Source organism: Neocloeon triangulifer, unplaced genomic scaffold (genome assembly GCF_031216515.1).
Source record: "Neocloeon triangulifer isolate White Clay Creek 2 clone unplaced genomic scaffold, ASM3121651v1 ptg000014l, whole genome shotgun sequence".
In the NCBI taxonomy this organism is placed as follows: Eukaryota; Metazoa; Arthropoda; class Insecta; order Ephemeroptera; family Baetidae; genus Neocloeon; species Neocloeon triangulifer.
In genome coordinates this window covers 15,001,364-15,022,297 of record NW_026775556.1, presented here as the reverse complement: position 1 = coordinate 15,022,297, position 20,934 = coordinate 15,001,364, and the positions used below count along the sequence as shown (strand labels likewise).

The window sequence follows — 20,934 nt, the reverse complement described above, 5'->3', positions numbered from 1 at the left end:
CATTGCCGAGAACAATCGCAGCTCCTCTCTGGTGATGCACTCGCGGCCCGCTTCATGCACTCTGCACAATGTGCACCACACCTACAGCCGGTAAATCACACCGTTTCATAATTCAGCAGCAACTTGTTTCTCATCCCGAGGTGGATCGCTTGCGTTGAAATAAAATCGGAGATCATGGGTTTCTAAATTATCGTGGGCATTTAAAATCCATTAGAGGGACAATAAAAACGTCTGCCAGATTTCAAAAGCTGAATAATCGCATTCTTGGTCAGAAAATCTGATATATTTTGTTCAAAATCAGGTCACATATTTTTTTTAAATATATATTCAACAATTTATAAGATTAAACAAATTATTATATTTATTTTTAATTAAAATAAAAAAATCACAACTTTTAAATGCGTTTGTTTTTTGTTGAAATTGTGGGGAAAACACCCAGAATGAACCTCCAACGCACCTTACGCAACTCGTCCGTAAGAAAACAATCACACTCTTCTCCAGCAAACAGCGATAAACTTTGGTCACTGGGGCACGGTTGTTTATTTGCAAGTCAAGAGCACCACAAACTGAGCACTCTTCTCGCTAGAGGCTCGAGCGACTAACGAAGCGCGCGCTGCTTCGTCTTTCTTCTTCTTCACGATTTAATTTTAGCAGCACACAACTGCAGCGACACACACAGCGCGGGTCGACTCTTTCAAGAGGATGAAGTGACGTCCGTTTGAGGTCTTTGGCGCCCAGAAATAATTCCTTCGTCGGCCCACACACTCCGCGTGGACCGAGGAAAGTCCAACTCGGCCTAGTTACTCATCGACAGCAGCTGGGCTCGTCGTTGACGGACGAAATGGGAAATCTTGCTGCTGCCGAGGGTTAATCGAATTGCTCTTTTAAAGTCGAGTAGATTTTCATGTAGTAAAACAAATAACCATGTCAATAAAAGAATCGTTTGATTGTCAGTTTTTCTATGACTTTTTGGAGATATAAAATTAATTGTCAGATCTAAAGATTAGAAAATTTCTACTTCCAGGAAATTTAAGTCTTGTTTTGCGCGCTTTTATCTCAGTCAGTGCTGCAGATTTAATCAAAATTCTGTGTTTCACTTACAGCTGGTAATACACAATGTATAGAATACTTTAAGCCGCTGTAGAAGCTCACATTCATAAAGCTCGTCATTATCTTATCGTATTTCACTCTTCGCTGCACGCCAGAGAGACAACATTGAGTGCATAAAGCCTTTCTTTCATATCAAGACGCAAGCCAAATTGCCTCTGTTTGCTTCTTATTCACGTTTCGCTGGATCGAGACGAATCATATTACATTATTATAAAATGACCCAAAATCAAGTTGGCGGATCTCGTATGTATGCCTGGACCTGAAAGTTTCTCATGCAAATTACGCAACGACAAACAGGCACAGCTGCGAAGTGCGCACTTCGCAGAATTATTCAGCAGCCGCTCGGCTGCGTACATGTCTCACTTGCTAATAAGTAAGCGCTCTTGACAATGAAAGGTGCACCACTCGAAGCTCCAGCTGGCTGTGAATAATTCGAATACATCTTTCTCTCTCTCTCTCTCCACAACTGCTGGCGCACAATCAAGGCCTCTTGGAATTCCAACGACATTTAGATTCAGGCGAATCAAAAGGGTGATATTTTGCTCCTTCCAATTCAAAGCGGCGATGCATGAGTTCATGGTCGCTTACGATGAATTACGATTTCGATTTACAACCAAGTGGGCTTAATACGTTCCATTGCGCAGTTGGAAGCGTGAAAAGTTTTAACTCTTTAGCTCAGAAGTCAAGACTGCAAATAATTTTAAAAGGGAAATAAAAGAAAATTTGGAGAATCACGCACGAAATATTAAAGGGTTAAAACGTTATCAGCATTAAAAGTTTTAAAATTGACTTTTTATAATGGTTCAAAAACTTTCCAAGTTTTCTAAAATTTCCTCTTCGTTATATAACAACATATACAAAATTAGTAAAAATAGTAAATAATTAAGTGGTGCTATGAAATGTTTGCAAAAAGCGAGAGAATAAAATTTCACGTTGCAATTTCATTTTCAACACGGCTTCAGCTCCGCCAACTTTTTGCCGCTCAGGGGCAAAAACATAATTCTTTCCTCTGCGCAGAGAAAGAGCGGCGTGCAATTTCCCGGAGTAAACAGCGTTTTGCACTTTCATTACGCGCTACATTTGCGCGAGCCAACTATGTTTTGTATAATTAATCGCTTGGCGGCGGCGGCGGCGGTGCAACAAACACACGTCTGCTGCACGATGCCTATAATAATATCCATAATATCCATCGACCTCATCATGCAAATGTTTGTTCAAACATAAATACATAGACAATGATAATAATAAAGCTCTCTATTTATTATGATGTTGGTAAGGTTGGTGATTACCACAGCGATGAGCAAACACAATTCTAACCAGATGTCAAACTCATATTGTCTTTGATTTTGTTTCGTTCCAACTTAATTTTTGTAAACTTGCAAATTATAGCCTGACGTTTTTTTTTCTATTTATAAGTAATTTTAAATTGAGTTATTTTGCTTTCCTCTATTTTTTTAGGGCTTTAAAAGATTGTAGGATTTACTTTTAAGATTTTATTCACCAATCTACTAATATTTAATCGAATTTTCATCTTCTTGCCAAGCTGTCACCCTTTGAAGTCAAATTGTCTGCTGCCGAGTCGCGCCACTTTTCCACCTTGCTGCCTCGATCGCGTCTTGAGCGGAACAACAAATGAGAGGGAACAGCCCGCGAAGTTTACAGCCAGTTGAGGCGATAATTTTTAACGCTAACTGCCGCTGAAAGTTGTAATTGTATTACGACTTTGATGTTTTTCATCATCCTCGGCAAGGGTTTGAATCTGCCTTGGGGGAGCAATTTGCTCGGCGAGAGAGCGAAAAATATCGATGTGCGTCCGTCCGTGAGAGGAGTCGAGTTGGAAGAGGTGCCAACTCGCTTTGTCTTTGTGCCGTCGAGATAAAGTTACTTCATTACAGATCGAGCTAGGATAAACTCCCGGCTGAGACTATATATAATTTCAAAGATACATAGAACAATAAAAAAATCGGACAATCAGTTTGAATTTTTTTTCAAACAATAAAAAATTTATGCTGCTGCCTTCTAACAAAAACAAAATTACGTTTAATTGAATTGAACGAGAGATGGCCTGACCCAGAGTCTGAGTGGCCAATTGGCGAGCTGGTGTCTTTTCAATTTGTCAAGAGACCGCACTTGGCATTTCACAATTGACCTCAAGCAAAGACTAATCGAGTACCTGTCAGAGGTCAAGTCCACTTGAGCAGGACGCACGGAGATCGAGGGGCCGCTTTATGAATAAAATGAAGATAGCACAAGAATTGCAATTATTTTTTTTTCGGCCGTCTGCTTTTTGTTTATTTGGTTCACGGCCGGTCGGCGTCGATTGGATTAGTGGCGGCGCCATCGCTTTCCACTCGCTCGTAAATTACCGGTTGTTGTCTTGACGGCGGCGGGTGAAAAGAAAAACGTGTTGAATCACTCCGTCAACGAGCCATGTAAAGGCTAATTATGCAAATGCACGAGAAAAGTACACACACATGTTCGCGACTCGATCTCGATTCCACTTGATTATTATTTTTTTCTTGAATTTAATTAATGATTTCAGTGACAGTGACGTCGTTCAATAGTGACACAAACCAAGTGACTGGAGCGACTTTCCTTTGGTTGCTGGGTGACGATTGAAATAACCAATTTATGCACCAAATACGTGTTGATTTTTTATACAAATATTTCATTTTGCAATCAAAATTTGACGTAAGTTCTAATAATATCTACTTTGTAACCATTTTGAATTATGAATTATAATATAAAATTACTGTATTTTGAACAGTAATAAAATAATAAAAATTTTAGCGTTTAATTATTTATAATTTTTGAATATACTTATGCGGTATCTCAATTTGGGCAGAGATAAACAATAATTCAATACATTTAAGTTGCAACTAATTAATATCAATTTCAAAGGATATTAAATTTGTGATTTTAAAAGTTTGTGTATACTTCTAATAATATTACAAATTATTGTTAATACAGGTAATATTAAATTTCCGAAATACTGAAGTTCACTGAAAGAATTTTTTTTTTAACTTTCTTGAAACAATTAAAAATTAATAATTCAATTATTGGATAAACATCAAAATATATCTGCTCCACTTGATAAGATTTTTCAGATTTTGGATTCAATCTGGCAAAGTGCAGCGTATTTGACAATGGCTTGCGCTCGCTCACCTGGGAAAAACGTCGATCGCAGCAATAAAACGTCAGTTTTGCGTCAAATCATGCTGCTCGCTCGCATTAAGCGCTCTTATTTCAATTCTGTGACAGCGCCTGCATCAGCGGAAGATTCGTCCCAAACACCGCCGAGATGATAAAAATATATCACATCTTGCGAGAAAATACAAGGGGAAGGGAAGAACTGGGGGATCGTATGTTCTCCGGCGAGATTGAATTATTATTTTTCGGTCTGTTCGCGTGGTAATTGCGTCATTCCAGTCAGTCGCGTGTCTCTTTTCGCATGCACTCGCTTTCTCTCTCCACCACAGAGAACAAAACAACGTGCTCAGTGTCATCGCATTCGGTTTTGCCGAAATTTAATTTCCTGAAGCAGCCGAGACAAAAATAAATAACGAGAGAGGAGCGAAAGTGTCTCGCGCTCCTCATGCATGATGCTGATATTCGCTGCTTCCTTATTGCATTTTTCGGGCGTAATAAAAAACCAGAGAGAAAAGAGCGTGTATGGGACCTTTAAAGTAGGAGCTATATGCGTGCCGGTGTATGGTGCAGGGCGATTAGCTGAAATTGCCTTCGACGATTTATTCAGGGAAAGTTTAAACAACCTTAGTGAGATAGTATAAAAGGCAGGGCATAATTTTAAAGTTGACAATATCCCGGATTCATCTATTTAATTTTTAATTAATTGCTAACTTAAATCTCTATAAACATAACTACTATGTTGTAAGTAATCATTATCCCAACTGATCTCAACATTACATTAAATTATCTATGCATAGCATAAATATACATATATTATTTCATTTTGCATTATTGTAAATTATTATTATTATTTATTCTTCTCTGTCAATACAGAAAATAAAGCAAAATCAAATAAAGCATCGAATCATTATTAATTGAAACATTGCACATCGTTACAATCAATCATTAATTTAGTTTTACACATTATTATTAAAAATAGTATTAAAAATTAATTTAGTTCAAATTTTAAATATTTTTCTCTGTAACACAAATTTTGAGATTTTATAATATTTAATAAATTTTTATTTATATCCAATCAATTTTTAAAACATTTAAATAAATTTCATTGATGCTGATCTATGTTTTTTTTTTAATTAAATCAATATTACAATGTTAAATATTTATATATATATTCATATTCGCACACGATTGCACCCATCTTGAACAAAAGTTATGTTTTTTGCCCTCACCTATTTGCACATTTATTCGAAATAAATATTAAAATCATTATAAACTTTATTTGGTATTGGTACTATTCAGCTCTATAAAATGCTCATAGTGGTTGCTGTTCTTACAATATGCACAAATTTTTTGAGAAAAAAAAATAAGAAATCAATAAATCAAGCTGGGAGGCACAAACAGAGGGCTTGATTATCTGGTGCCTCGCAGATATGCCACGTGGCATAATTTTGTAAGAATTATTGCCCCAAGGAGGGTGAGCGTGGTGTTTGCAGAGGCGATAAATTATTCGCCGCCGCGTTCCGACTGTTCCGAGCAGCAGCGAACGATGCAGACAACATGATTACCAGCTGTCATGCAATTGATTCCCCAGTGGCTGGGTGCGAAGAGAAAATAAGACGACGCACCGGGCTGACTCACTCCGATAAATATTCCACCGCCGTGCATTATTCAGGGCGAACAAGGGACAGAGTGCGGCCGGACACCTCGTTTTTACGGCTCGACCGGCGCGTCTGCGGAATAGCAATTTCGCCTGTGCCAATCGCACCTTTGTCCTCCTTTTCCTGCAGTGGAAAATCGTTAAACTTTCAAAGCAAATTCGTGTATGCTGGCTTTAAATTTCAATTAGAAGCCACTCTGGTATTAAAAACAAGCCATTACTCATCGGCGCGCAGCTTTTTGGAAATATTTATAGCGTGGCATATTTAATGGGCTTTCAAAAAGTTCGAGAGGGACCCAGGTGCAAATTGGTCTTTTCTAATCCGCGCTCGGCAAACAACTTTTCAATATGCAAACGCGCTCTTAAAACTTTTTATTGTCTTCTTTGTTTTCCGGATAATTACGTTTTTCGTTCCAAAGAGGAGATTCGTATATTTTTACTCAACTTTTACGGACGCAAAGTTTGTCGTTTTGAATTTCAAACAACGTGGAGTTTACGCAGCGCGTTTCGAGAGGGAGAAAAAAAGCAATAATGCAGATCCTACCTGACGTCCTCCAGCGATCCCTCGCTCTCGTTCAAATCCCGGCCGAGAAGGGGCTGTCTTGACTCTGCATCATCAGGTGGCGGAGGGGTGGTGCACAAATCACTGAGCATCAAGTCAAGATCACTTGCCAGCGAGTTCAGCAGCTGTGAAACAGAACAAAAACAAAATTAAATACATATAAAACATCATCTTTGATTATATAATTATGTAAATCATTTGCAAATTTTATTCCCTTATCATCATAAATTATAACCACAACTTATTTATGCCACATTTTAAATATATAAATTAAATTATTATATTTTCAACAAATTTTAAATTATTAATTTAAATCTCAAAGTTAAATTTTATGATTCATTGCTGCGCCCCTGATTCAATTCAAAGCACTCAATTTTTCCACCATAATCGGCTTGGACTTTCATTATTCACCCTCAACACTTGGAGTGATGGATGCTCTTCCTTATCAATTCCCCCATTCTCCGCCAATTCTGACAAAATCTACAAATGGAGTGCAAACTACACAGTGGTTCTTCCCGTTCCGTCATACAACATTGACTCTGCTCGCTTGGCGTCGGGTTTCCCTCCGAATTTATTGCCAAGTGATCAGCACCCCTGCGTCTGTGTTTCCTTTTCGCGATTCGCGCCCGGCAGCTATTGGCTCGGCAGTCTGCAGCATCTGCCACCGCATCGACTCTTAATTAAGATCTAAAAGGGGAGCCATTATCAAAACAATGAGCGGATAATCTCGATACAGAACCCAAGCGAAGGGCAGACTTTGTTTGCTTTTAAACTTTGCCCTCCTGGTGTTGGGGAAGCAGAGAAGCCCCGCCGTAAAATTGACCCACGCTCGAGTCAGAGAAACATAACTAAGTGTAGGCGACCGGGTGAACTGCTGAGCTGGAACGGTTGCATAACTACTGCAGAGGCAGGCGTTCAAGTGTGCAATAATTGCCTAGAGCCCTTTGAATAATTTTTTTAACAAGCAAAAATTCAGTATTTTAATTGATAATAATTTTAATTTTTTAAATATTAAAATCTAGCAAAAGAATTTTCGGTATTTAAAAAAAAAAACTATTTTAGAAAACTACAGCTTGAGTTTGGGCATTGAAAAAAATTTATATGTGACAAGGGGCAAGAATATACCACAGAGGGATCTCTGTCTCCAGACTCCTCTTTTCCTACAAAATGTGGCCGTGAAAAGTGCAGCAAGAGACTGCGAGTCAGTCTATCTCTTTAATACTGTATAGAGAGAGACGTAAAATAGTTTAGCCAGGACAGGGAGAGATTTTACGCACAAGTACAAGCACACAAGCAGGGGAGGAAAACCAAGAGGAAACTTTCCGGCTCGGGAGAGAAAGAAATACGGACAGAATTTTTCAATAAAAATTCATGCATTATTGAGTATGGCCTAAAAGTTTAAAATTGCTTCGTAAAATATGGATAAGACGCTTTCCAAATTTATTTCTCCGGCAGCCACACCATATTTTATGTCCCCTACCGGAAAAGAAACCGAATCGATTACTTTCCATGTAATTGTGTTGTATTGGGATTTCTCCATTTTCACGCGCACAATGCCTGTCTATCAGATCGGAAAACCGACGTGAGACCCCCAACGAAAGAATTTCCAAAGGTCATTTTTCCACTTTGAGCGGCGACCTTTCCGCCCGCAGGGCTTCTTCCAAGGGAGTTTGCTTTTCTGCCTCTCGCCCTTCTTTTATCTGGCAGCCTCTTTTCGTCGCCTCTTATTTCATTTTATTCCAGGATATAATAAAATTGCTCGCGTGCCTCCTAACCGCCAACAACAAATAAAAGGAGCACTTCTTCTCCTCCTTTTTCATAACGGCCAAACACTCCTTTTTTCGTCGCCATCCTTTGTAAATTTGCGCAGAAATTTTTCTCCGTTATGGTGGAGATTTTTTGTCGTGGGTGAGTAACGCCGAAAACCCTTTTTGCGGTCGCACAACTTGAAGCGATAAATAACATTTTTCTGCTCCACCACCGTCCGATAATACAAGAAATCGTTCAGATAAGAGACTAGCTGTGTTGCGGTTGCCAAAAATAAGGAGTACTGAACTGTGCTAGAAGCGTCAGATGAAAAAAGTTGCAGCCCAATAACTTTAGAGAAGGAAGAAAGCTTTAAAAAATAAATAGAGTTTTTTTGGGAAATGTAATTGAACATAAGAATTAAATTAAATTCATTTCCATTTTTAAATTGATAAAAAACCATTTGACAAAGTAAAATGTAAAATGCTAAAACTTCGTGTAAAATCAGTTTGAATGGAAATAATAACAGTGGCGGAATTAAACACCTTGAATCGCTTGAATAAAAAGCAAGTCTTCAATTGCTTGCAATTAACGCTCACAAATGGAATTTATCTGCAATTTTGTTACTGGGTGCGCTATTTCATTTGCCGGATTTTCATTAATCGTCCGCAATAAAATTGCGGACGGACAGGAGATTTCCTTTTAATTTGAATTCAACTAGCAGTTATGCAACCGGCGGGGCACGTCCCTTATGTTCGCATTTGAGGGCGCCGTTATTGGCGAGATCTTGCCTACGCTGACCGGTCGTTGCACCCTCGTGCCAGTGTAATGGGGTGCGATGTATGCGCTATTTGCCACCCCCGGCAAAGGAACCGAGCCGAGCACAAATTTAATGGGGTGCAGGTGGCCGTTTTGCTGAAGGAAGGGCAGTGAGAAAAAAGCACAAGAATTGCTAATTTTTAATCACTTCAAATTGATATGCTGTTATTCAATTAAAGAGTAGGTTACTAATTACATTATTTAAATTATGTTTGTGAAGTAATGCAGATGCCTATTTCATTAATTCAATCATAAAAAAATTCATATCAAACATAGAACATTATAAGGATTATGTCTCATGCGTACGAAGTGATAAAATCTCTATTCTTTTCTAATTTTACGATTTTATTGCGAAAGATACTTTAAATATTATTATGCGTGAGGTAAAATTATTAGCATAGCTTGAACTTATTCTGATCTATATTGAAGAATTATTATTTCAATATTGTAATGATAAAAATTAAAAATTAAATTTATTTGAGATTAAATTCCATAAATTATTAATTTAACTATTTTAAAACTAAATATTAATGTTTACAAAAATGTGTTAACAAAATTAATCTTGATTATTTAATTAAATTTTTCTGTAAACAGAACATTGACAAGTGTTCATTTATGCACTCCCCTTCACAATTTGAGGCATAAGGGATGCGGACCGTGCCCATTTAAATGCTGCGAACGAGAACGAGACCGTCGCTGCGTGCCATTTCAATTATTTTGCGCTGGTCGCCGCCGCAAATATCGACCGGCTGCGATTCGGTGGTCATAAAATTTTAAGCCTTGAATAAATTTTGCGTGTCATTTCAAGGGTCGGGTGAAAAACGAAGAACTGCAGCATCTGCCACAATGCATGTGTGCACCTACGGCTTTTAAAAATATTAAAACGACAGGGGTGCTTTTAGTGCATCGGCCAGGAAGAAAAATCTGCGGTCGGGGTTTAGGCTCACCCTTGGGCGCTGCATAAGTGTATCAGCCGGATGGAAATCGCGCGCCGAGCACGCTGAGTCAACACAATCGTCGACCGTAATAGAATCCTCGGATGGGAAGAAGAAATGTATGAAATTGCGTCTCGCGAAATCAGTTTCGCAGAGGGTTGGATTTCGAAGAGGCAATATGGTGGGGCTTCCTGTGATTTAGATGGGTTCAAAATTGAAATTTCTTCTTAAGGAGGAAAACTCTTTTTTTAAGGACAAGCTAGATTATCTCTCGTAAATTCCAACTGGTTTTTAATGAATTCAAGAGAGGCGCTTCATAAATCCAACAAGTTAGAAAAGCCAAAAGTACTCTTGGCAGCAAAAGCTGTCGGCCACCACTTTTATTATGGCCGTCGAGTGTGAAAAACACTGCTATTTTCCAGCACACGCATGCGGCCATGTAATAAAAAGAAAGGGGTTGTTCCTTATTCCAGTGGCAGCGGAGCAAGAAATCCTCAAACTGCTCGCCCATATGTCTGGTCGGCGATAAAAATCGCTCCAGAGTGCACATCGACAAATTGATTTTATTCGCGGCCGTAAAAGCAACCGCTTGCCTTTTTATGCACACGACCCATTATAATATCGCCTCTTGAATAATTTCCGGCGGCCGTAAAATCAAACACTTCGCCACCCCCGAGTGAGTTATTATTATTATAAGAGGCATTAAGACGTTTAATCCAATATCTCCTTTGATGGAAAAGTCTCTCTCCTGCGGCTGGGGACTTGAGCTCCCAAAAATTCGCCTCCTCGTTTGTTGTTGCTGGTATTATTATTATTATTAATAATGATGTAAGGCAACGAGGGGACGAAGCACCTGCGGGAAGAAGCAGTCGAAACCACTATATTATGCCGGCAAGATTATCATAACTCACGCCGCCTCGGATAATACAACTTGCAGCAGTCGAGAAGGGGACCGCCGCTTCCTCTCTTTTGAGCCCCCCGGTGATGCTGAACAGTAGAGATTTTGTGCAGATTTCGTTAATTAAATTTAATTACGAGCTGTTGCGACACTTGTGCACACACGACAGCGAAGACTCAATTACGACAAGTACTAGATGTTGGGGGTTGGTAGCGGTTATTTGTTGCGAGATTTGCACTGAAGGCATGAAAAGTGAGATGGATTGCGCTTTCATTTAAAAACCTACTGACGGTGATGGTGACAACTGTAATGAGGGAGCTTAAAAGTTACAAAAAAATCTACTTAAGAATAAATATTAAAGTAATAAAATAAGGATTACATGAAAGAAAAATTCAATGGAGTTTTGAATGAAACTAATAAAATATTAAAAATCATAGAAAGAAAATAAGTTATTGAATTTTTCTAAGTTTCAATGCTGCCTATATTATTGTGTAAATATAGAAAAATCGCAAAATATATGAATTTAAAAATTGCTTATGCGCCCAAAAATAAGGCGTCAATCAATAAATTAACTTATGCAAGATGGAAACCAGTAAAATACTTCAAACATAATTTATTATTAAATCACCAATGGTGGCCAACGTTGGATTAAAAGAAAAGTGAAAAAAGCTCCCCCTAAAATAGGAAACTCGAGTTTCTCTCCTTTGCATTAAAGGCTATCAAAAACCCACGTAAGTAAAGCACTAGTCATTACGACGGGGGCAATTTGTTTCACCCCTGAGTGTGTCTCATTAATTCCGCCCCCAGGGACCACGTCTTTCGCAGCCCCTCTAGGAAAAAGAAAGTGCACGCAAATCCCTCCAGTCGGAGGTCCGACAGCACCTGCAGCCCAAGTGGAAACTTTGGAGTAGAAACAACGCACCACCACCTCGTAGGCGAATAAACACGCAGGCTGGAATTTAATTAAGCGGCAGGTATAGAGCTGTGGAATTATTCACAGTGCCCAAATGGACGCGGAAAGGGTGGCAGCAGTCAGTCAGTCTGCCGGACTGACGGGGTTTTCAGTTTTGAATATGCAAAAGAAGTGCGTGACCCTCTCTATCGCCCTCACTCACCGAGGGGGAATGATTCAAATGATAATTGAGGGTCGTTTCAACAGCGCTTGCCACTAAATAACCGGTAATTCCGGCTCGAATTTTCTTCCGAATGCATTCGATAAAGCTGGAAGTAATTGAGGGTTTCCTGACACGTGACCGGCATAAGAAGAAGTCAAATAGGAAAAATAAAATTGACTGCTTAAATATTAAACAGTTCAAATTTTGTAGGTGAAACTAAATTTGCAAAAATTTGGCTGAAAGAAGTTTTCAAATAGTCTGTACACATAGGAGAATAAATTCTAAATCTCGGTTCTCATCTCCTCTGTTCTGTCCCTGCCATAAAATTCACAAGCGAAATTACATCCTCGTTCTCCAGCACTTTTTCGCCTCTTGCGAATTTTTTTCTGCTCCGTTCGGCGAAATAGGCGAGCCGCCGCATAAAAAATTAAGGGCATAAATATATGGGGAAGTTGGCAAACAGGCAATAAAAATGGGCGCGAGACGCCGTTTTCAGCAACATGGCAGAAAATTAATCCTCGCCATTTCTCCTGGGAGCAAAACACCATCCATCACTCACTGCAGGTCTTGCTTTCTTTTGCGTAAACACCGCGCAAAGTGACTTCCCGTAAACCAAAAAGCGGTCTTATTTTTCGCCAACCGGGTCTAATCCGCGTGGTCAATATTGGCTCGTCCTTGTTTTAACAAGGGCCGATAAGTCGTGCAACCCATTCACGGGCACACACTCGTAATCCAGCTGAAAGACTGATTGCGTCCGAAATTTGATCGCGGGTTGCAGCTGCAAATATTTGATGACACAATGTGCAAAAGTAAATAGTTTGCGATCCTTTGGGGAATGGAAAACATGGACTGCTCTTTTACTGCGTTATCGCTAGAAATTAGAATTAACAAAATAATAATTAATGAAAATATTTATAATTTATCTACAAAATAAATATTAGTTAATTTTAGAGCATTAATATATATTGATTTCATCTTATTAATAATCATTTATTTTTTTCTATATACTTAAATAATTATATAATGTGGTTTGAGTTATTATTAAAAATTAGATGCAAAAAAAATCATTTCAACAGACACTAAAAATATTATTATAAATTATGTTATCAATACAGTAATGCTTCACTTGATACATTATTATTGAATCCAATTATTGGTTAACAGAAGAAATGTGTCATGTTGACATAATTAATGTTATGTACAAAAATAACTGATAATATTGAATGAATTATTCAAATTAAACAACTTAAAATAATGTACAGCAATGTAATGTTAGTAAATAAATGCAAGTAAATCACGTAGAATAAAATTTTCAAGACAAAAATATATAAACTCCACTCTCTTACTTAAGTCCTCCACTTTATTAGAGAAAATGAATCCCTTATTTTAATAATTTTCTTAATTTCTTGTGCATTTAATTTCTCGTATTTTATATTTACCTGGCATTTAATTGATATAAATCCTCTTTATAGATTCCCAAATTTGCTCCACACGCGTACCTACACCAACAAGACAAGTTTCCAAACTGGCAGCTGGTCTGGCACACGAAACGAAATCGGCTGCCGACCGACCGAGTTACTTATTTCACGTCGGTCACGTGACTCGTCGTGAAATGTGCAGCACGCGGGTGAATGGACGTTGCGAGTGGGTGGTTGCGTGGGCGATTGAAAGGGAGCCGCGGAAGGGGGTGCCGGGCGAAACACCTGGCACGGCGCCTTCCTCCCTTTTCGAAGCCCACGTGTGCCAAGTCGCACGACACGAGAGATATCAAAAGCGACAAAGACGAGTTATTAATCGCCGTCTGCTTGTCAACTTTGTGGGTCATGAATTCTTCAATAGGTGCATGTTATGGTTCGGAGCGGAAGGAAAGGAGAACAGCTGAATAATGTGGAAAATGTGATATATTAAAACGAACAATGCAACTGTTTGATCTAAAAAAAGGCTCTTTAAAGGTAAAAAAAAATTATCTGCCGTCAGAATATGTTTCAAATTTAGACTTCATATCAGCTTGAAATATTAAATCCTAAAATCTTTAAGCTATGGGAATGGGATAATCAACAAAAATGAAAATTTTAAATTAACTAATAAAACAAACGTCTACAAATACAAAATAAAATTAAATGTGTACTAGTCCAATAATAAAAATAGTTTATAATTATTGTTTAAAACGAGTTCAGACTTTACGATTTCCACGCAGAAATTTCCATTTAAAATACAGCTTTCTGAAATTGCCTTCACGTATACATATAAAAACTCGTTTCTCGCAACCCTTTGGGCTTCTAAATGATTTAAGGAGATAAAGGCAGCGACGGAGAAAGACCTCTTGAAAAACAGACGCAGTGCGCGATTATTTTTATTTTGCGCGAATTACGCCGCGTTGGCAGAAATACGGCCGTGCGCAAGGAAGGCGCAACGTGTATAGTACGTCTCGCCGTTTAACGTGGGTTAAATCTTCTTGCCTGCGCCGGGGCTGCCGCATTAAATATTAAAAGCCCGCTCTCGTCGGTGCTGAGCCGAGGTAGAGAGAGGAGCTCGTCGGCCTTTCCAGTGAAATAATATTTTCCTTGCGGAAATTTATTCAGCAAATAAGAATCCGCACGGAGCTTCTCCAACTCGGCGGTGCTGCGAATATTCGCAGAAAGTTGGTTGTCAGATTTGGAGAGAGTTCGAGGATGCGAGGAATACGTGTCTGTGCGCGACGACCCTTATTATATTTGACGCACATACATGCTGGAGTACATTATTTACTTTATATACCTGGTTTCTATCTTGGGCTACTCTGTATAGGATTATTTTTGCTTTTATATCAGATGTTTCAAGGGTTGTGCTATTGAAGTTAAAACTGAATGAAAAAAGAACTAAATAATTTAATTAATTAATTTAATCTAAATTCAGTTGAAATCGTCTACTGACAGCATAAACTTGCTATTAGTTATTAAATTGGTTCTTTAAGAAAACCAAATTGTTAGTATTTAAATTTGATTAAGCTAATTCAAATAATAATAATTTTATAAACTGTAGAATTAAAAGTTATAAATAAAACTAGTACTCTCCCAAAATGAAAATAAAGCTTAAAAAATAATTAAAAAATGGTCAGAAAATATTTTAATGCGTTCAATATAATAACATTTTGCTTTCTGTTTTTTGAGAATACAAAAAATGTCCAGCATGTTTGATTTTGAAAGTTCTACACAGTGGATACCACAAGAGAAATGTAAACAAGGGACTGCAGTATCAGCAGCAGGCCGTGGTCTATACGCACCAATTTGATCGATACAAGGGCAAAGAACGCATCAAAAGGCACTCAATAATGCATCCGGCGGGCACCGCACGCAGGTGAAAATTTTATTGCACGCGGCCGTGCGGTCGAGGGGAAAATAAAAATGCGGCGCAACGCTTGTGTCGGCCGGCGATCGCGGCCAAATTAATATTTCCATATAATGAAATATTTTCCAATTTTCAAGAGCGACCGCCGCCGTTGTTAGGATCGATGAATTTTTCATCCGGTTTCTCTCCTCTGCTGGGCGCTCCGAAATATAATTTTGATTCAATATTTATCGCAGGCAAACACCAGCGATGCGGTGCTTGTTTAGGGGCGTACGCCAGAATATGTATGTTTGCGTTGCTGTAATATTCATGAATGAAGCAGGCTGCTGGAGATGCAGCGTGTTTTTGGGACTGGCAATAATTTGGAAACGTAAACAAAATGTGTGTGGCTGCTCTAATTAATCAAATCAGCATGAATAATATTACAAATAAAGATTAAAACCAACTAAACCAAAGTTACAGAGTGGTATATTCTGTTGTGTAGCTTTTATATTAGTGTAACATTTTAAACTTGTTATTTTTACTATGATAATTTTATTGTACTGTCTAATTATTTTTTTAATAATTATGTTTAAATTATGAAATTTTTAAATTTTATCGTTTTAAATAATTAACATTGATTTTATATGACTTGAAATCATTTGATTCTAATTAATGTAATTCAAAGCAATCTTCAATAGATTTAAATTTAACCTGTAGTTCACCTAGCGATGCTAACTGATTACAAATTAACTTCTATGGGGAATCCACTGAATCCAAAATTATATTTAATGCATGGATTAGTTGATGGCAAAAAAAAAAAATCAATCGTTAGTGTCCATAGAGTAAAAGTACCTAAATACAATTTTGTAATGAGATGCGTTTTTCTATTTTAAATATTTTAATGAAATGTTTAATTTAATAAGAACATTAAATGACTAAATATATAAAATTCAACCATTGAATACAACAAAACTCCATGGATAAACTCCCAAGATTCCTTACAAAAAAAAAAAAAAATGTAATACATATGATATAGTGGCGAAACGTCATTAAGTTAGACCGAATTAAAGTAGTCCAAAGAGCGAAGCAAAAAGTCCATGAAAATGACCATCTGTCTTTCTTTCCAGGGCACGCGCGCTTCATTCTTTTCTTCCTCGTGGACCAAATTGAGAGCCGCCGCTGGAAAAACTAAAGAGGACGCGTCCAAAGAACACGGTTTCAATTAAGAGGAAAGAGAGGCTTGTTCTAAAAGAGAGATACTTTATCCAGAGAGAATCCTGAAAAGCGATCAAAAATAATGTGCTCGCTCGCTGCGCTCTCTCGCCACTCGTAAAAAAGGACCATCAGCGAGAGAGCAATGAATTAGAGAGGAAAGCTCTCATTAGGGCGCAACAGCATTGTACAGGTGCATCCGTCGCAATTTGCCAAAGTGTCCTCGCCCGAGATGAAAAAGGACGGGTGGATGGACCGTCATTACGCTTAATAATTCATCTCGCTCAGGCAACAAAACCGAGAGTTATTTATTGCCGTCGCCGCTCGTTAAATTCCATTTTTGCTGCTAAATTATTTATGGGAAAAGTTTCAACACTTCGTTTTTCTCATTAAAGCGCCAACTTTCAAATTAAAAAAGTCCTTCCTCAAAAGGGGCCAAAGTGAAATATGAAATTTTCGGGCTCCGCTTTAACCAGAGGGTGTGAATAATAATTTCCACTTTGCGCTCTAATCTGCGGCCGGTGGAATAATTCACTTGGGCTAAATGACCTTTTTCGGGGTTGGCTGGGTCGCTTTTAGCCCTGCGCTCTCTCGACACAGAAATTCATGCAAAATCCAACAGGTACATGTATTCGTTTCCTCGTATTTCGGGACCGGCAAAGGTGAAAGTAGTAAAATATTGAAGAGAGCCTCTTGAATGAAAAAGTGAGCATGCGACTGACTGCCGAGATAGGGCTGCGACGCGGCCGGAATGCGAATAAAGAAAAGGCACGACGCCGCCGGGAGCAGACTTTGAAGAGCGCGTGCATGAAAGCAACCTGTGCTCCCTTGTTTAAAAATTACACACGCTGCAAAGGTGGGCGGATGAAAGCTTGGAAATACAACTTTGTTGAGAAACAAGTTTAAAACAAACACATTCTCTTCATTGTTTCTGAGTGAATAAGACTAAAATGTTGCTCTGTCAAAGACAGAAATGGGAGTAAACGAAAAAAAAAGGAAATAAAAACATTTTGATTTTCATATATGTATGTATTGATGATGGTTATTTGGTACATAATTAAAATACTGAAAGTGTTATGTTATTGTATACTTTTGATTACAAAAATTAATGAATCGCTTTAGGAAATAATAATTCATAGAAAATTGAATTAATGTAAATTAGTTCAAAATAAAATATAGTTAAATAAATCTGAAACCAAAAGACAATAGATAAAGAGTAAAAAATGATTTGAATCGTCAGCATATTCGATCCGTTCTTGAGAAAATTTCTGTTGGTTTTAACTTAAGCATCGCTACCATCAAATACTGTAGATCTACCACAGAAATCTTAAGCTCATTTTAAGCATCAACAACAACGTTCACGACGAAGCGATAATTGAGCATCCCCCGTAGCGTTGCGGCTCGGGCCGGGAATGCTACGCTAATGTATAGACAGCAGCTTAATTAATAACAATGACAAAACACAAAAGACGCGCTGCAGCCCTTCAAAGACGACATCGCAAGTGCCGGTCGTATAAGTAAGGAGCTTAATGTTCGCAACGTTCCGCTTTTCCGATTCCCTCCGCGTGCATATTCTCGGCACATGCATAACAAACAGGCCGTCTTTAATACTGGGAGCCATTTTTTTTCTTGGGACGAGAGCGCAGTAATCTGCTTTCAAGATGAAAGAGGTGCATGCAAAGCACCATAGTTTTCAAAAGGAGCGTATTGTTCTCAAATAAAGCAACTAGAAAAGTTTGCTTCTTATTAAAGATGTTAAAGACCGACAGATGCGTAAGTTATACATATTCGGAAAAACAAAAATCTTTAAATTTGAATGTATTGAAAAACTTTTACTATTCTTACAATCTACTACATATATCTTTGCAGGATCAAAACAAGAGATAATCACAAAATTAATTCATGTAATATATCAGCAATTCGTGCACTGGATAGGGTGAGATTGGGAATTGGTTTATTTATAATTTAAATCTTCATGACTATTTGCTCTTGCACATAAGCATTATGCAGAAATTAATCTATTTAGTTTCAGTGAATAATATTTGCTTCCTTAACTAGAACTACTAATAAAGCTGCTAGCCCAGGTTGAAATTTCAAGAATTGCATTGACATGCAGGAATTACTGTAGCAGGGTAGGATGAGATTGTATAAAAAAATTGGCAGAAACGTGATTATATTATTTAAAATAAATAAGTGCTAAGCAGAAAAAAAATTCAATAAAAACTTGTATAAAAAAATAAATCATAAAAATGTTAAAAATAATTTAATTTAAAAAAGCCTTTAAAGATAAAAAAATAATATAATTTATGGTAAATATTAAAAATTTTAAATATATTTTTAAAACATTATAAACTACTAAGTCTACGTTTTATTTTATAATTGATATTCAATCAGGATAATATTTTTTGATCCAATTTAGTGTGTGCATAATAAATAAGAAGGGAAAATATTTTAATTTATTTAAGAATAAGAAACGCACTCACCCCATACGCCATTGCGGAAGGTCTGTCAAATCGGAGGTCACCGTGCGCGACCAATCAAATTACGGAAGCTCTGCGGCCCCGATTAATCGGGCTCATTTGGGAGTGCGGGCGCGCGTGTTGTTGGCCGCCGCGTGCTCGCCCACTCACTGATCTGCGACCGGCTTTTTCGACCCCCAGAAAACACACTCACACACATGTAAACCCCTCGCCCGCCCCGCAGCCTGCCTTAACCTATTCTGTCGGAGTGTGTGTGTTAAAACAGTGGTGGTGTGCGGGGGGCGAACCGCGAGGAGGAAATCTCTGCTGTGCACTCACGAGCCGCCACAATCATCCCTTCCCTTTCATTTTTATCTCGCCACCCCGCACATCGCAAATCCTGCGACTTGTGCGATTCCGGACGCTTTTGCTTTGCATCGTTTTCTTTCTTGGCCGACCGGCCCAGCCTCTTCTCGAGTCTATCGCTCGATAATTCTGCCGCCGCCGCCGCTGCAGTGCCGGCTGCCTACCCATTCACAATGGGCCGCAGCCTTTGAATGGGGAGCCACCACCCGGCTGAAGCGAATGCTGCAGCCGCTTATTGAGTGCTCACTCACCTTTGGGCTTTTCGGCCGGAATCGGTGCAAAATGATGGATTTCGAGGGCACTCGTCGCACACATGAAAGCATCGGCTCTTCTTTTGCCTCAAAGAGTCAATAGACGCTTTCATCCCTCTTTCTATTTTTGCCCTGTTCTATCTCCCTTCAAATGAGGATTTGAGATGCCAGGAAAAGCAATTTAAACCATCTATGTGAATGTTTCATTCTTTAGAGTTTATGTATGCGATTAATTAATTGATAATTTACGGAAATTTATTTATTTTTTATTGCCATTAATTCTGATATCGGATGATATTATTATGTTCAAATCTAATTAACCAGATAATTACTGATGTTGGCATACTTAATATTTTAAGAATTCCATTTTTTTTTTAATTATCTAGTAAGCATAAGAAAATTTTTAATTTTAAGTTTTTTAATAAAAAGCATTGTTACAGTCAATTTAGGTATGGTTCAAAGACAGTAAAAATACAATAATAAAACAAAAATAAAAAATAAAAAACTTACTTCAAATTTGTATATTACTTTCGTTTTAAAAACTTCTTAAACTATTATTTAAAAAAAAAAGTTTGCAAGCGCATTGTAGATTGAAATTAAAAATTAAATCACCTATATATTTTTACATCCATTTTTTTTCTAAATTTAAAAACAACTTTATTATTCCCAAAAGACAGATATTCAAATTGAATGCAGCAAAGAAAAACTGCATCAACGCACGTGTGCACCACACTATTTACCCGCATGAGTCCCTCGTTGTAAAAAGTCCTTTTTTGGCGTTTTTAGCCGCAAAACCACCATGGCCGGGCTAAGCCGACATTCGTACGTGCACACACGCATAATAAAAACGCAAAAGTTGCCAGTGCGGGTGCGAAACAAAAGGAAAAACTGCTCGTCGAGCACCACTCATGCACACCCGAGTGTGGCGTATAATCAACCCTGCCCGTCTCCCTCCTTTTTTCCGCACAAATAATGCACCAGGCGCTGCTGCTGCTGCATCAATTGCAGAAAGGGGTGCTGGTGGATTTTGGCGTCGGATTCAATGCGAGCCGAGCCAATATCAAATATGAAAAGCAGTCGACTGAATGGTGTCGCTGCGGGAATCAAAAGAAGAAAATAGTTTGCTCTCTGGTGGTGGCGCAAACGGCTCGGCTGAGGCCGGGGCAAAAAAAACACACTTTGCGAGATGAGAAAGAGAGCCAAGTCATATATAGAGAGTGCAGGCAGCATTTGCGGCTGCGATGGCTTAGTTAGGCACTCGAGATATGTGACATCGTACGGAATTAGCCATGAAAATGTTACGGTCTAGGCGTGCGCAGCATTTTCATCCACAAGATGCCAAGCA

General features: G+C 38.3%; 1 protein-coding gene across 1 annotated transcript in view; it reads right to left on the bottom strand.

Annotated features, from left to right (window-relative positions):
• The window catches only part of LOC132199522 (protein sprint), a 217,233-nt gene that overhangs the window by 65,486 nt on the left and 130,813 nt on the right, over positions 1-20,934 (bottom strand). The window contains exon 5 of the mRNA XM_059624321.1: positions 6,462-6,604. Within this exon, the coding sequence (XP_059480304.1) occupies positions 6,462-6,604 (143 nt within the window). The remainder of the gene's footprint in view (positions 1-6,461; positions 6,605-20,934) is intronic.